General features: G+C 43.8%; 1 protein-coding gene across 1 annotated transcript in view; it reads left to right on the forward strand.

Annotated features, from left to right (window-relative positions):
- LOC141078577 (uncharacterized) overlaps positions 1-5,742 on the forward strand; it is a 184,657-nt gene extending 178,915 nt beyond the window's left edge. The window contains exon 7 of the mRNA XM_073565204.1: positions 3,881-5,742. Within this exon, the coding sequence (XP_073421305.1) occupies positions 3,881-5,430 (1,550 nt within the window). The 3' untranslated portion in view covers positions 5,431-5,742. The remainder of the gene's footprint in view (positions 1-3,880) is intronic.
- The last annotated feature ends 8,946 nt before the right edge of the window (positions 5,743-14,688 follow it).

Consider the following 14,688-nt stretch of genomic DNA (forward strand, 5'->3'; position numbering starts at 1 on the left):
AGGAGGAGCTGCCATTAAATCCCCCCCGTATTCTTCAGAAGCAGTGTACAGAGAGAAGCGGAGGAGCTGCCATTAAATCCCCCCATATTCTTCAGGAGCGGTGTACAGAGAGAAGAGGAGGCGCTGCCATTAAATCCCCCCATATTCTTCAGAAGCGGTGTACAGAGAGAAGAGGAGGCGCTGCCATTAAATCTCCCCATATTCTTCAGAAGCGGTGCACAGAGAGAAGCGGCGAAGCTGCCATTAAATCCCCCCATATTCTTCAGGAGCGGTGTACAGAGAGGAGGAGCTTCCATTAAATCCCCCCTTATTCTTCAGAGGCGGTGTACAGAGAGAAGAGGAGGAGCTGCCATTAAATCCCCCCGTATTCTTCTGAAGTGTATAGAGAGAAGCGGAGGAGCTGCCTTAAAATCCCCCCATATTCTTCAGAAGCGGTGTACAGAGAGAAGAGGAGGAGCTGCCATTAAATCCTCCCTTATTCTTCAGAAACTGTGAATGGAGCAAAGAGGAGGAGCTGTCATTAAATCCCCCCATATTCTTCAGAAGTGGTGTACAGAGAGAAGAGGAAGAGCTTCCATTAAATACCCCCGTATTCTTCAAAAGCGGTGTACAGAGAGAAGCGGAAGAGCTGCCATTAAATCCCCCCCCCCCCGTATTCTTCAGAAGCAGTGTACAGAGAGAAGAGGAGGCGCTGCCATTAAATCCCCCTGTATTCTGCAGCAGCACTGTACAGAGAGAAGAGGAGGAGCTGCCATTAAATCCCCCCATATTCTTCTGAAGCGGTGTACAGAGAGAAGAGGAGGAGCTGCAACTAAATCCCCCCGTATTCTTCTGAAGCGGTGTACAGAGAGAAGAGGAGGAGCTGCCATTAAATCCCCCCGTATTCAGAAGCAGTGTACAAAGAGAAAAGGAGGAGCTGCCATTAAATCCCCCCCCCGTATTCTTCAGAAGCAGTGTACAGAGAGAAGAGGAGGCGCTGCCATTAAATCCCCCTGTATTCTGCATCAGCACTGTACAGAGAGAACAGGAGGAGCTGCCACTAAATCCCCCCGTATTCTTCTGAAGCGGTGTACAGAGAGAAGAGGAGGAGCTGCCATTAAATCCCCCCGTATTCTTCTGAAGCGGTGTACAGAGAGAAGAGGAGGAGCTGCCATTAAATCCCCCCGTATTCTTCTGAAGCGGTGTACAGAGAGAAGAGGAGGAGCTGCCATTAAATCCCCCCGTATTCTTCTGAAGCGGTGTACAGAGAGAAGAGGAGGAGCTTCCATTAAATCCCCCCCGTATTCTTCAGAAGCAGTGCACAGAGAGAAGAGGAGGAACTACCAATAAATCCCCCGGTATTCTTCAGAAGTGGTGCACAGAGATGAGAGGAGGAACTACAAATAAATCCCCCCGTATTCTTCAGAAGCGGTTTACAGAGGGAAGAGGAGGAGCTGCCATTAAATCCCCCCGTATTCTTCAGAAGTGGTGTACAGAGAGAAGAGGAGGCACTGCCATTAAATCCCCCCCGTATTCTTCAGAAGTGGTGTACAGAGAGAAGAGGAGGAGGGTCTAGAACTAAACCCTGTGGATCCCCTGACATTAAGAGGATGGGGTTAGGACTGAACACTGAGGATCCCCAACAGTAAGAGGACAGGGCCTAGCACTGAGCCCTAAGGAACCCTGACAGTAAGAAGAGGAGACCTGGATCTGAGTCCTGAGGAATCCCAACAGTAAGAGGAGAGGACCTAGACCTGAATACTGAGGAATCTGACAGTAAGAGGAAGGGGACCTTGGACTGAACTGTGAAGAACCCTGACAGGATGAGGAGGGGGTTAGGATTGAACAATAAGGAACCCCAACAGTAAGAGGAAGAAGAGCCGGCAGATGATACAGTGATGGAGTGGTCTGAGAGGTAGGAGGAGAACCACGATAGAACGATGTCCCTGAGGTCAGTAGAGCGGAGCCTAATAAGGAGGAGCTTGTGATCCCTGGTGTCATGTGCTGCAGAGAGGTCCAGGAGAACTGGAAGGGAGCAGGGACCATTCGATTTAGCTGTTAGTAGATCTTTAGAGATCTTAGTAAGAGCATAAATATTGTTTAAAATAATTTTTTTTAAAAACCGCATTCATCTGACACTGTCTCTGATTGCAGCTCTCACTGCAGGACTGTGACTGACACAGCCACACGAGATGTACTTGGCTTTGTGTAAGAGCCGTATCCTTCCTGGAATGGGCTTGTGTGTCAGTTGTAGGAAGGGTCCTAATAATGAGAGCGGAGAACAGAGGCCATGGTTATTTTCTACATCTAATATATGATGCAGGATCTCCTGACTTCTCCGCACTGAAGGAGACACCTCTTCCCTCTGATGTCCGTGGAATATGAAGCATTCAGAGCTCCACTGTCCTATACTCTACACATAATGGCTCTTTTGGGGCTGGTCTTTTGGTAGTCACCTTTAGGACGGATGTCTGGCTTTGCTTCATTTTCTTAAAAAAAGCCCTCTAGTCTGATCTCTGGCCAGGAAGCCATGATGTCCTGCTTTCTCCTGGGTGTGAAGCTCTGTGATCGGCTGCAGTGGTCAGGAGCAGGACATTCTAATAATGTGTGGCCTTAGTTGGGCAGGCATTAGGCTTTCCAAACCATGGGGCGGCCATGAATTCAGCCTCAGATTTCTGTTCTATCTCATCTCACAATATCTTTGTAAATGATTAGATCATTGATAATATTAAATCGTGGTGTCTTTCCAATGTTCATCCCCAGACTGATGTGGCATTGAGCATGGAGAAACGTAACTGAACACTGGGCAGTACAGTTACTGTATGATTCATGGGCCCTATTGTAATTAATGGGACCTGTACTTCTCGGTGTGCCGGGTCATCTCTGTTCTGCTCTTAGGTCAGATGGGGGTGTCATAGCTCGATTTGAGGATTTGATCCGTTGAACATTCGATTTGTTGATTTATGAAAATGCTGCCCCGTTGGTGTAGAGAATCTGTGTAGGCAGAGGACAGGTAGGATTTAGTGGAGGTTTATGTAAGTAATGCAATTACTCACTGCCGACACAAATCCATCTCAGAGTCTATACAAAACTTTATAGCACTGGATTCACACAGGACGTTTTTGTTTCTCGTTTCTTGGCCAGATTCAGTAGTGAATTATAAACCGATATAAATATAACAGGTGTCATTGTCATGATCCAGACCGGGTTTTTCCTGTCTCTCCTTTTCCCGGTCTGGTCATTCAGGGGTTAACTTTTCTCTGCCTTGTTCTCTGGTGTCTGGTCGGCTATTTCTTTACACTGCTTCCTGCAGGCAGTGTCAGTTATATTTCCTGCTTATAGCTTGTGTAGCTGACTCTGGAGAACCCCTGGTTTGTCCTGCTGCACTTAGCTGACATTGCTTGTGTCTGTGTTCTCCATCCATGTCCGTCCCATCTCTGTGTCCTTGTGTGTTTGGATTCCCCGGTACCCGACTCTGCTTTGTCTCTGACCTGTTCCTGTCTTTTGCTTCTGGTATTTCTGCTTCTGACCGCTACTGACCTTTTAGCGTTCCTCTGACTCTGTGTTTGGTATTTCCCTTGGTACTGTGCTACTGTCTGGTATGGACCTGACTTGTTTGACTATTCTGCCGCCACCTGGTGTTAGCCTCACTGCAGTGCTGCTGGTCTGCTCTGAGCAGTATTTCAGTGTTCTCTCCACTCTGCTGCCATCTTGTGGAGTTTGCATTTACCTTTCAGAGCTGCAGCGTGACAGTCAAGCTCTTTTTTCATGTTTAATCCACTTTGCCTTTGGCACGCAGAAGTCCTGAGTAAATCCAGACTAATAGAGGTATTATAAATATATGGGCTTTTGTGGTTTGACAGGATTGAAAAATAGAATGTATTTTTTTTTTTTCTAATAGAAAATCTGAACAAGAACTGTAAAGGAAACGTCATGATTTTGCTAAATAATAAAGCGGAAGATAAAGATATTGTGCATCCCTCGTCAGAAGAAAACCTCGTCACCCTCAATGTACGTCCAGGACACATTGCAGATAGGTCATATAATCCAGAGGAGCTGTCTCCTGACCACGCACCGACTGTCACCACATGTACAGCTCTGAACGACAGAACAAGATTTCAATGTGGGGAATGTGGAAAGCAGTTTTCAAAAAACTCAGATCTTTATACGCACAGAAGAAGTCACACAGGAGAGAAGCCGTATTCATGTTCAGAATGTGGGAAATGTTTTACAGATAAATCACACCTTATCACACATGAGAGAAGCCACATTGGAGAGAAGCCGTATTCATGTTCAAAATGTGAAACACGGTTTACACATAAATCACATCTAGTCGCACATGAGAAAAATCACACAGAGAAGCCGTATGTATGTCCAGTATGTGGAAAGTGTATTACAAGATTTAACATATTTGTTCAACATCAGAGAAGTCACACCGTGGAAAAGTTGCATTCATGTTCAGACTGTGGAAAAAGTTTTAAAAAAAATTATCTTCTTGTTGCACATGAAAAAGTTCACACAGGGAGGAAGCCATATTCATGCTCAAAATGTGGGAAAAGTGTCACAAGTAAACAAAATCTTGCTGTACATGAGAGAAGTCACACAGGAGAGAAGCCGTATTCATGTTCTCAATGTGGGAAATGTTTTTACAGTAGACAAGGTCATGCCATACATCAGAAAATTCACACAGGAGAAAAGCCGTTTGCATGTGTAGAATGTGGGAAATCCTTTAGAAATAAATCTATGCTTGTTAGACATGGAAGTGTTCACACGGGTGAGAAACCATATTCATGCTCAGAATGTGGGAAAAGTTTCTCAAATAAAGCAAATCTTGTTGCACATGATAGAAGTCACACAGGAGAGAAGCCATATTCATGTTCAGAATGTGGGAAAAGTTTTTCAAGTAGATTTAATCATGCCATACATCAGAAAATTCACACAGGAGAAAAGCCGTTTGCATGTTTAGAATGTGGGAAATGCTTTAGAAAGAAATATGTGCTTGTTAGACATGGAAGAGTTCACACGGGTGAGAAGCCATATTCATGCTCAGAATGTGGAAAAAGTTTCTCAAATAAAGCAGATCTTGTTGCACATGATAGAAGTCACAAAGGAGAGAAGCCGTATTCATGTTCAAAATGTGGGAAAAGTTTTGCAAGTAAATCATATCTTACCACACATGAGAGAAGTCACACAGGAGAGAAGCCGTATTCATGCTTAGAATGTGGAAAAAGTTTCATATGTAAATCAAATTATGTCATACATCAGAGATATCACACAGGAGAAAAACCGTTTGCATGTTTAGAATGTGGAAAATGTTTTGTTAAAAAATCATATCTTACCACACATCAGAGAAGTCACACAGGAGAGAAGCCGTATTCATGTTCAGAATGTGGGAAATGTTTTACAGTTAAATGTAAACTTGGTAAACATGAGAGAAATCACACGAGATAACAGTCATATTCATGTTCAGAATGTAATGTTTTATGCTGATATCAGATCTTGTTAAACTCGAGTGGCTCAATGGTTGGCTCAGTGATTAGCATTGTAGCCTTGCCATGCTGGAGTACTGTGATTTATAACCATAAAATGACATGTGCCAGAGGTTTCTTGGGTTTCTTCCCACACGCCAAAGACATTCTGATATTGAATTTAGATTGTGAGCCCCAATGGGGACAGCAATGATGTTTGTACAGAGCTGCAGAATGTGATGGTGCAATATAAGTGAGTAAGGTAAATAAAAATACGTCATAAAGGAGAGAAGAAGCATTCATGTTCTGAATGGGGGAGACGCTTTACAAGTATATCAGGGCAGACATGAGAGAATTACCATAGAAGAGAAGAGCTCTCTATATTCCCCTCCTGTAAGAAAAGGTTTCTCACTAAAGACAAAATGAGCAGAATGGAGAGAAGCCATGACCATGGTTTTGCAAGTGTTGTACAAAGAACTATGCTTCTCTTGTCAGAACCCATTCATCCGAAGATGGTGGGATGCGACTTTAATTTAGTTTTTGGCATCTGAGAAGACAGGAGGCAAAGGCAAATGACACCGTTCTATTGATAGTGGACAAGGTAAGTTTATGGGGCCATCTATCGACCCATCCTCACAAACTATCCACGACCCAGCTCTTGTGCTCCAGAAAAGGCTTATTTCACCAAACTTCATATCCTAATCTACACTCTCCATAGATCAGTGTTATGGCTATTGTTCACCATTCCACAAGCCTACCGTTACTTGGGGAACAGTTTTCTCAGGAACCTGATTGCATCTGCCATCTCCCAGCAGGGGCGGACAGAGACAACTTGGGGCCCCTGTGCAAAAAATGTCTGGGTCCCTCTCCTTTTATGGCAACCAAGCTACATATATTTGTTTGTGTTTCAGTCTGTGGGTGGTGTGAATATTGTCCTATCGACTTGTTCACATTTGTGCATGTCACATGTGTTTTTAATCCAGTTTTTTTCGTGCTTATGCATGATTTGAGAGACCCCACCCCTCTCTTGTGTGACATGCACAAAAGGAGCTGTTTCACGCCACGAGCCCATACTGGTAAGCGCCTGTCTTAATCCTGCTCATTTAGACACTGTTCACATGTTCAGGTTTTAAATATATTAGATAGGGACTGCTTCAATAGGGATTACCTTGACGAGGTGGAGCAGCTTGGCATACATTTTTTTGCAAAAAAAGTATCGACTAAATACCCTGTATTTGTTATCTTATTAGCACTTGCTGACTACTATATGTCTTACTGCAAGGTATTTTTGCACATTTTTCATTCTGTGCTTTGTGTTTCAGTCCGTGGATGGTGTGAATATTGTCCTACCGACTTATTCACATTTGTGCATGTCACATGTGTTTTATATATATATATATATATATATATATATATATATATATATATATATATATATATATACACTCACTGGCCACTTTATTAGGTACACCTGTCCAACTGTGTGTTAAGACTTAATTTCTAATCAGCCAATCACATGGCGGCAACTCAGTGCATTTAGGCATGTAGACATGGTCAAGACAATCTCCTGCAGTTCAAACCGAGCATCAGTATGGGGAAGAAAGGTGATTAGAGTGCCTTTGAACGTGGCATGATTGTTGGTGCCAGAAGGGCTGGTCTGAGTATTTCAGAAACTGCTGATCTACTGGGATTTTCACGCACAACCATCTCTAGGGTTTACAGAGAATGGTCCGAAAAAGAAAAAAAATCCAGTGAGCGGCAGTTCTGTGGCCGGAAATGCCTTGTTGATGCCAGAGGTCAGAGGAGAATGGGCATACTGGTTCGAGCTGATAGAAAGGCAACAGTGACTCAAATTGCCACCCGTTACAACCAAGGTAGGCAGAAGAGCATCTCTGAACGCACAGTGCGTCGAACTTTGAGGCAGATGGGCTACAGCAGCAGAAGACCACACCGGGTACCACTCCTCTCAGCTAAGAACAGGAAACTGAGGCTACAATTTGCACAAACTCATCGAAATTGGACAGTAGAAGATTGGAAAAACGTTGCCTGGTCTGATGAGTCTCGATTTCTGCTGCGACATTCGGATGGTAGGGTCAGAATTTGGCGTAAACAACATGAAAGCATGGATCCATCCTGCCTTGTATCAACGGTTCAGGCTGGTGGTGGTGGTGTCATGGTGTGGGGAATTTTTTCTTGGCACTCTTTGGGCCCCTTGGTACCAATTGAGCATCGTTGCAACGCCACAGCCTACCTGAGTATTGTTGCTGACCATGTCCATCCCTTTATGACCACAATGTACCCAACATCTGATGGCTACTTTCAGCAGGATAATGCGCCATGTCATAAAGCTCGAATCATCTCAGATTGGTTTCTTGAACATGACAATGAGTTCACTGTACTCAAATGGCCTCCTCAGTCACCAGATCTCAATCCAATAGAGCATCTTTGGGATGTGGTGGAACGGGAGATTCGCATCAGGGATGTGCAGCCGACAAATCTGCGCCAACTGTGTGATGCCATCATGTCAATATGGTCCAAAATCTCTGAGGAATGCTTCCAGCACCTTGTTGAATCTCTGCCACGAAGAATTGAGGCAGTTCTGAAGGCAAAAGGGGGTCCAACCCCTTACTAGCATGGTGTACCTAATAAAGTGGCCAGTGAGTGTATATATATATATATATATATATATATATATATGTGTGTACTAGCTGAAGAGCCCGGCACTGCCCGGGCATAGTAACTTACTGTGGTTAGTTATAATAAATTATAATTATCCTCCATCCCATAGTCCCGTGCCCATATACCCATCATACATATCCACCATCCCATAGGCCCGTGCCCATATACCCATCATACATATTCTCCATCCCATAATCGAGTGCCCATATACCCATCACACATCCTGCATCCCATAGTCCCATGCCCATATACCCATCACACATCCTCCATCCCATAGTCCCATGCCCATATACCCATCATACATAGAATCGTAGAGTTGGAAGGGACCTCCTGGGCCATCTGGTCCAACCCCCTGCTCAAAGCAGGATTCGCTAAATCATCCCAGTTAGATGTCTGTCCAGCCTCTGTTTGAAGACTTCCATTGAAGGAGAACTCACCACTTCTCGTGGCAGCCTGTTCCACTCATTGATCACTCTAACTGTCAAAAAGTTTTTTCTAATATCTAATCTGTGTCTCCTCCCATTCAGCTTCATCCCATTGCTTCTAGTCTTTCCTTGTGCAAATGAGAATAAAGTTGATCCTTCTACAATGTGACAGCCCTTTAGATATTTGTAGACAGCTATTAAGTCTCCTCTCAGTCTTCTCTTTTGCAAACTAAACATTCCCAAATCCTGCAACCTTTCCTCATAAGACAGGGTTTGCAGACCGGTCACCATTCTGGTCGCTCTTTTCTGAACTTGCTCCAGTTTGTTGATGTCTTTTTTAAAATGTGGTGCCCAAAATTGGACACAATATTCCAGATGAGGTCTGACCAAAGAGGAGTAGAGGGAAATAATTACTTCACGTGATCTAGACTGTATGCTTCTGTTAATACATCCTAGAATTGCATTTGCCTTTTTTGCTGCTGCATCACACTGTTGACTCATATTCAGTCTGTGATCTATTAGTATACCCAAGTCTTTTTCACATGTGCTGTCACTTAGCCCTATTCCTCCCATTCTATATATGCTTTTTTCATTTTTATTGCCCAGATGTAGTACTTTGCATTTCTCCCTGTTAAAAACCATTCTGTTAGTTGCTGCCCACTTCTCCAGTTTATTTAAATCTTTTTGAATCCTCTCTCTCTCTTCTCTAGTATTAGCTATCCCTCCTAGCTTTGTGTCATCAGCAAATTTAATCAGTTTACCCTCAATTCCTTCATCTAAATCGTTGATAAAGATGTTGAACAATACAGGGCCCAGGACAGAGCCCTGTGGTACCCCACTTGAGACATTCTTCCAACTGGATGTGCAGCCATTTACGACCACTCTTTGGGTCCGATCACTAAGCCAGTTATGAATCCACCTAACAGTTGCCTTGTCCATTCCATACTTAGTCATTTTTTCAATAAGGATTGTATGAGAGACTTTGTCAAATGCTTTGCTGAAGTCAAGATATACTATATCTACAGCATTTCCTTGATCCACCCAATCAGTAATACCATCATAGAAGGAAATTAAATTAGTCTGACATGACTTATTAGTTACAAACCCATGCTGACTCTGTTTAATCACTTCATTCTTATCCAGGTATTGACATACATGTTGTTTAATAATTTGTTCAAAGATCTTTCCTGGTATAGAAGTCAGACTCACCGGCCTATAGTTGCCTGGGTCCACCTTCTTCCCCTTTTTGAAGATAGGAACAACATTTGCTCTTCTCCAGTCTTCTGGCACTTCTCCTGTTCTCCAAGAATTTTCAAAGATTATGGAGAGGGGTTCAAAAATTTCTTCTGCTATCTCCTTCAGTACTCTGGGGTGTAATTCATCTGGACCTGGAGACTTGAATTCATTTAGGTTAGCTAAGTGTTTCCTCACTATCTTTCTGTTTATAGATATCCTGGATTCTTCTATTCCCTTAATAGGACAGTGAATAACAGTTGATGTTATATTTCCTTTCTGAGAGAAAACAGATGCAAAATAGGAATTTAAAAGTTCAGCCTTCTCAACATCCTGTCTTACCATTTCATCATTTTCATCCTGTAAAAATCCTATAGCATCTTTGACTTTTCTTTTACTTTTGACATATCCCCAAAATCCTTTATTATTGCTTTTGACATCTCTTGCAAGCCTCAATTCATTTTCAGCTTTAGATAATCTGATTTGTGCCCTGCAGGTTCTGCAGACAGCATTATATTCTTCTTTAGATATGCCTCCTTCTTTCCATTTTATAAACATTTTTTGCTTCCTTTTTAGCATGTGCTTAAGTTCTGTGTTCATCCATCCTGGTTTCCTTAAATGCTTCCTATTCTTCCCTCTTTTCGGAATTGTTAACAACTGTGCTTTGAGAATTTCATTTTTCAAGATTTCCCATCCTTCCTGGACATTTTTGTCTTTAAGGATATCCAGCCATTGGATCCCTCCAATTCTCTTTCTGAATCCCATCCCATAGTCGAGTGCCCATATACCCATCATTCATATCCACCATCCCATAGGCCCGTGCCCATATACCGGTCATACATATCCTCCATCCCATAGTCCCGTGCCCATATACCCGTCATACATATCCTCCATCCCATAGTCCCGTGCCCATATACCCATCACACATATCCACCATCCCATAGGCCCGTGCCCATATACCGGTCATACATATCCTCCATCCCATAGTCCCGTGCCCATATACCCGTCATACATATCCTCCATCCCATAGTCCCGTGCCCATATACCCATCATACATATCCACCATCCCATAGGCCCGTGCCCATATACCCATCATACATATCCTCCATCCCATAATCGAGTGCCCATATACCCATCACACATCCTGCATCCCATAGTCCCATGCCCATATACCCATCACACATCCTCCATCCCATAGTCCCATGCCCATATACCCATCATACATATTCGCCATCCCATAGTCGAGTGCCCATATACCCATCATTCATATCCACCATCCCATAGTCCCGTGCCCATATACCCGTCATACATATCCTCCATCCCATAGTCCCGTGCCCATATACCCATCATTCATATCCTCCATCCCATAGTCCCGTGCCCATATACCCGTCATACATATCCTCCATCCCATAGTCCCGTGCCCATATACCCGTCATACATATCCACCATCCCATAGTCCAGTGCCCATATACCCATCACACATCCTCCATTCCATAGTCCAGTGCCCATATACCCATCACAAATCCTCCATCCCATAGTCCCGCTCCCATATACCCATCATACATATCCGCCATCCCATAGTCCCGTGCCCATATACCCGTCATACATATCCTCCATCCCATAGTCAACCATTATGACATCATAATGAGCGGGGCAGGGCTTGCAACCTATGATGACATCAGCGTCACCATGGCAACCATTGTGACATGATAATGAGGGGCGGGGCTTAATACGCACACACTGTTTCCCCAGTATGCAAATAGGGGCATTATGACATCACAATGAGGGGCGGGGCTTGACACGCACACACTTTTTCCCCAGTATGTAGATGGGGGCAAATTTGTTTGATGAATTGGAACGCGCGGGGTTAAAATTTCGCCTCACAACATAGCTTAGGACGCTCTCGGGGTCCAGACGTGCGACTGCCAAATTTTGCGACTGTAGCTGCGACGGTGCGGATGCCCATCCCGGACATACACACACCCACACACACACACACACATACTGTACACACATACATACACACTTTGAGCTTTATATATTATATATATACAGGGGTTGGACAAAATAATGGAAACATCTGGAAACATCAACAAAAGTTTAATATGGTGTAGATCCACCTTTTGCGGCGATTACAGCCTCAGTTCTCCGAGGTATGGATTCATACAAGGTGTGAATTGTTTCCAAAGGAATTGTAGCCCATTCTTCAGGTAAAACACCCTCCAGTTCTTTGAGCGACGATGGCGGCGGAAATCGACGTCTAACTTGAATCTCTAAAATCGACCATAAATGCTCAATAATATTGAGGTCTGGGGATTGTGGCGGCCAGATGAGATGCTCAACTTCATTACAATGCTCCTCGTGCCATGCTTTACCGATTCTAGCTGTATGAATTGGTGCATTATCATCCTGAAAGATGGCGTTCCCCTCCGGGAACAGTGCTTGATCCATAGGATGCACTTGGTCGCCCAAAATGCCTAAATAATCGCGGCTGTTAATTCTTCCATGAAGGGATATCATTGGCCCGGCGGATCTCCACGAAATAGCACCCCAGATCATCACAGAACCTCCGCCATGTTTTACGGTTGGGAGAAGGCAGTCTGGATGGAATGCTTCTTTCGGCTGTCTCCAAGCGTACACTCGGCCGGAGGTCGGAAATAGGGTAAACGATGATTCGTCTGAGAATATCACTTGTTTCCACTGCTCGAGGGACCAATTCTGGAGGTTTCTACACCACTCTAAACGCTTGGAAACATTTGTCATTGAGAGCAGCGGTTTTCAAATTGCAGCTCTTCCGTGGAATCCAGATTTGTGCAGCTCCCGATGAACAGTTTTCCTGGAAACTGGGTTCTGTAGGTGTTCATTGAGCTCAGCAGTGATTTTCGGAGCCGTGGTCTTGCGATTCTCTCTCACAATTCGCTTTAGAGTCTGACGGTCTCTCTCAGTCAACTTCGACTTTCGGTCGGACCTGTGCTTTGCTGCGGACATTTTTCCTTCTCTTTCAAACGCAGTCATTACTTTGGTAACAGCACCTCTTGGCACGCCAAGCATTCGGACACTTTCTGTTACACTAGCGCCTGCCATACGAGCACCAACAATTTGGCCTCTTTGAAAATCCGAGAGGTCTGCCATTGGTATCAGGTTCTCATCAATGTTCTTACAAACCTGCAAAACAAACAGTTAATTTACAGACACATATCACAAATAATAAAGTACAAAACATTACCATATGTCACGGTTTGCATGTTTATAACCTGTTCGAAGATTATGATGCCAAAACGTTAGGTGTTTCCATTATTTTGTCCAACCCCTGTATATATATATATATATATATTTACAGTCTCGTCTCATTATATATATTGACGGCCCTTATTGCATAGTGCCTTCTCTTTATGTATAGCGCTGTTCCTTATTTCATAGTTCCCTCTTGTTATGTACAGCACCGTCCCTTATTGGATTCTTGTTATTTTTGTCATTTATTGCTCCCTGTTCTTTACTACATATCGTCCTCTCATGTTAGATGTATAATGAAACCACTGCTGATGGAGCCTGGGAAAGCTTCTTTTGTGATTGATGCGGCTGACGGACTGGTCTTCTGGTCAGATGCTGCTCCATCAGCTGTCATTTTACATTTAACAAAAGAGGACTCTATGGAATAAAGTGAGGATACTGTATCTGTGTGAAGTGTCAATGTGCTGCCCGAATATTTTTTTCTTGGACAGCACACAGACCCATTGAGTATTCCATATTCTGATCTTCGAAATTGGACCAGAAAAGGACATGCCCTGAGTCTCACAGATCTCATTCTCAGATACGTGATTTTCATGGATATGTGAATGCATTTGTGACGCTCTGAGTCCATGTACTATGCAATATAAAAGTCTGACAGCACCCGGACATCTCACACGACTGTGAGAGTGTGGCCTAATGGAAGCAGTTTCACAAATAACAGAGTTACTGCAAGATTCACAGTATAAATAATAATTACATCCAGGCACTTACCGCTGACGTCTCGTCTGATCAGAGATATTTTCTGCTGTCTCTTCTCCATCTGGTCAGACCTTCATGTCGACATCCCCAGCCACAACTCGTCACAATGATCACCGCAGCCCTGAAAATAACAAGGTCACATGTATACATTTGTCTCCCCCTGACTAGACATATATACCCCTCCGATAATATATATTAGCCACACACCAATCAGCATATAAAGTGATCAGCCAGCACTGTGCCCCCATTGACTATAGTCTCCGGCACCCAATAAATATAGATTGATCAGTCGCTCTGACGCTCCCCAATTCATTTGAGGACTATGTGCAGACTCTGCATTTTTGCTGCTTTTTCTCTCACAGACTTGAGGAAAATATTCAGCGTTTTACAGTAAAAGCGAAGTCAATGAGATCCCGGAATCTCATGCACACGTTGCTTATTTTTCCTTGCAAATTTACAGCAGATTAAAATCTGCATAACGTCAATTCTTGGAGCGTATTTCACCCTGTAAGGAGATGGCCAGTACTGAAGACTATAGGACGAATGGACTTAAAGCGAAGCCCTCAGCTCTAAGGAAAGCAGACTTTTCTCAGCACGGAGTATCGGTTGCGTCGATATTGTTGGATTTTATTAGTGATTTTCTTGCTCCTCAGTTCATCCTCAGGAATCAATGTTTCCATGCAGTGACAGCAAGCAGAGGAAGAGGAGCAGGCTGGATCTTATGTATACTGAAGGCCAGACAGTAGACTGCTAGGGTTAATGTTAATGTAAAGACACAGGGGTTGAATCAGGCAGTGCGTGGTGGAAGTGCCGGAAAGATGGCCGCCAAAAGTAGAAGAAGCGCTTCTCGTTCAGAAAGAGAAGCGCCTGAAGTGTGGGCGGAGTCGTGCCGGTGGGCGGAGCCATCAGAACAT

Source organism: Dendrobates tinctorius, unplaced genomic scaffold, assembly GCF_039654945.1.
Source record: "Dendrobates tinctorius isolate UK_male_01 unplaced genomic scaffold, ASM3965494v1 ptg000582l, whole genome shotgun sequence".
In the NCBI taxonomy this organism is placed as follows: Eukaryota; Metazoa; Chordata; class Amphibia; order Anura; family Dendrobatidae; genus Dendrobates; species Dendrobates tinctorius.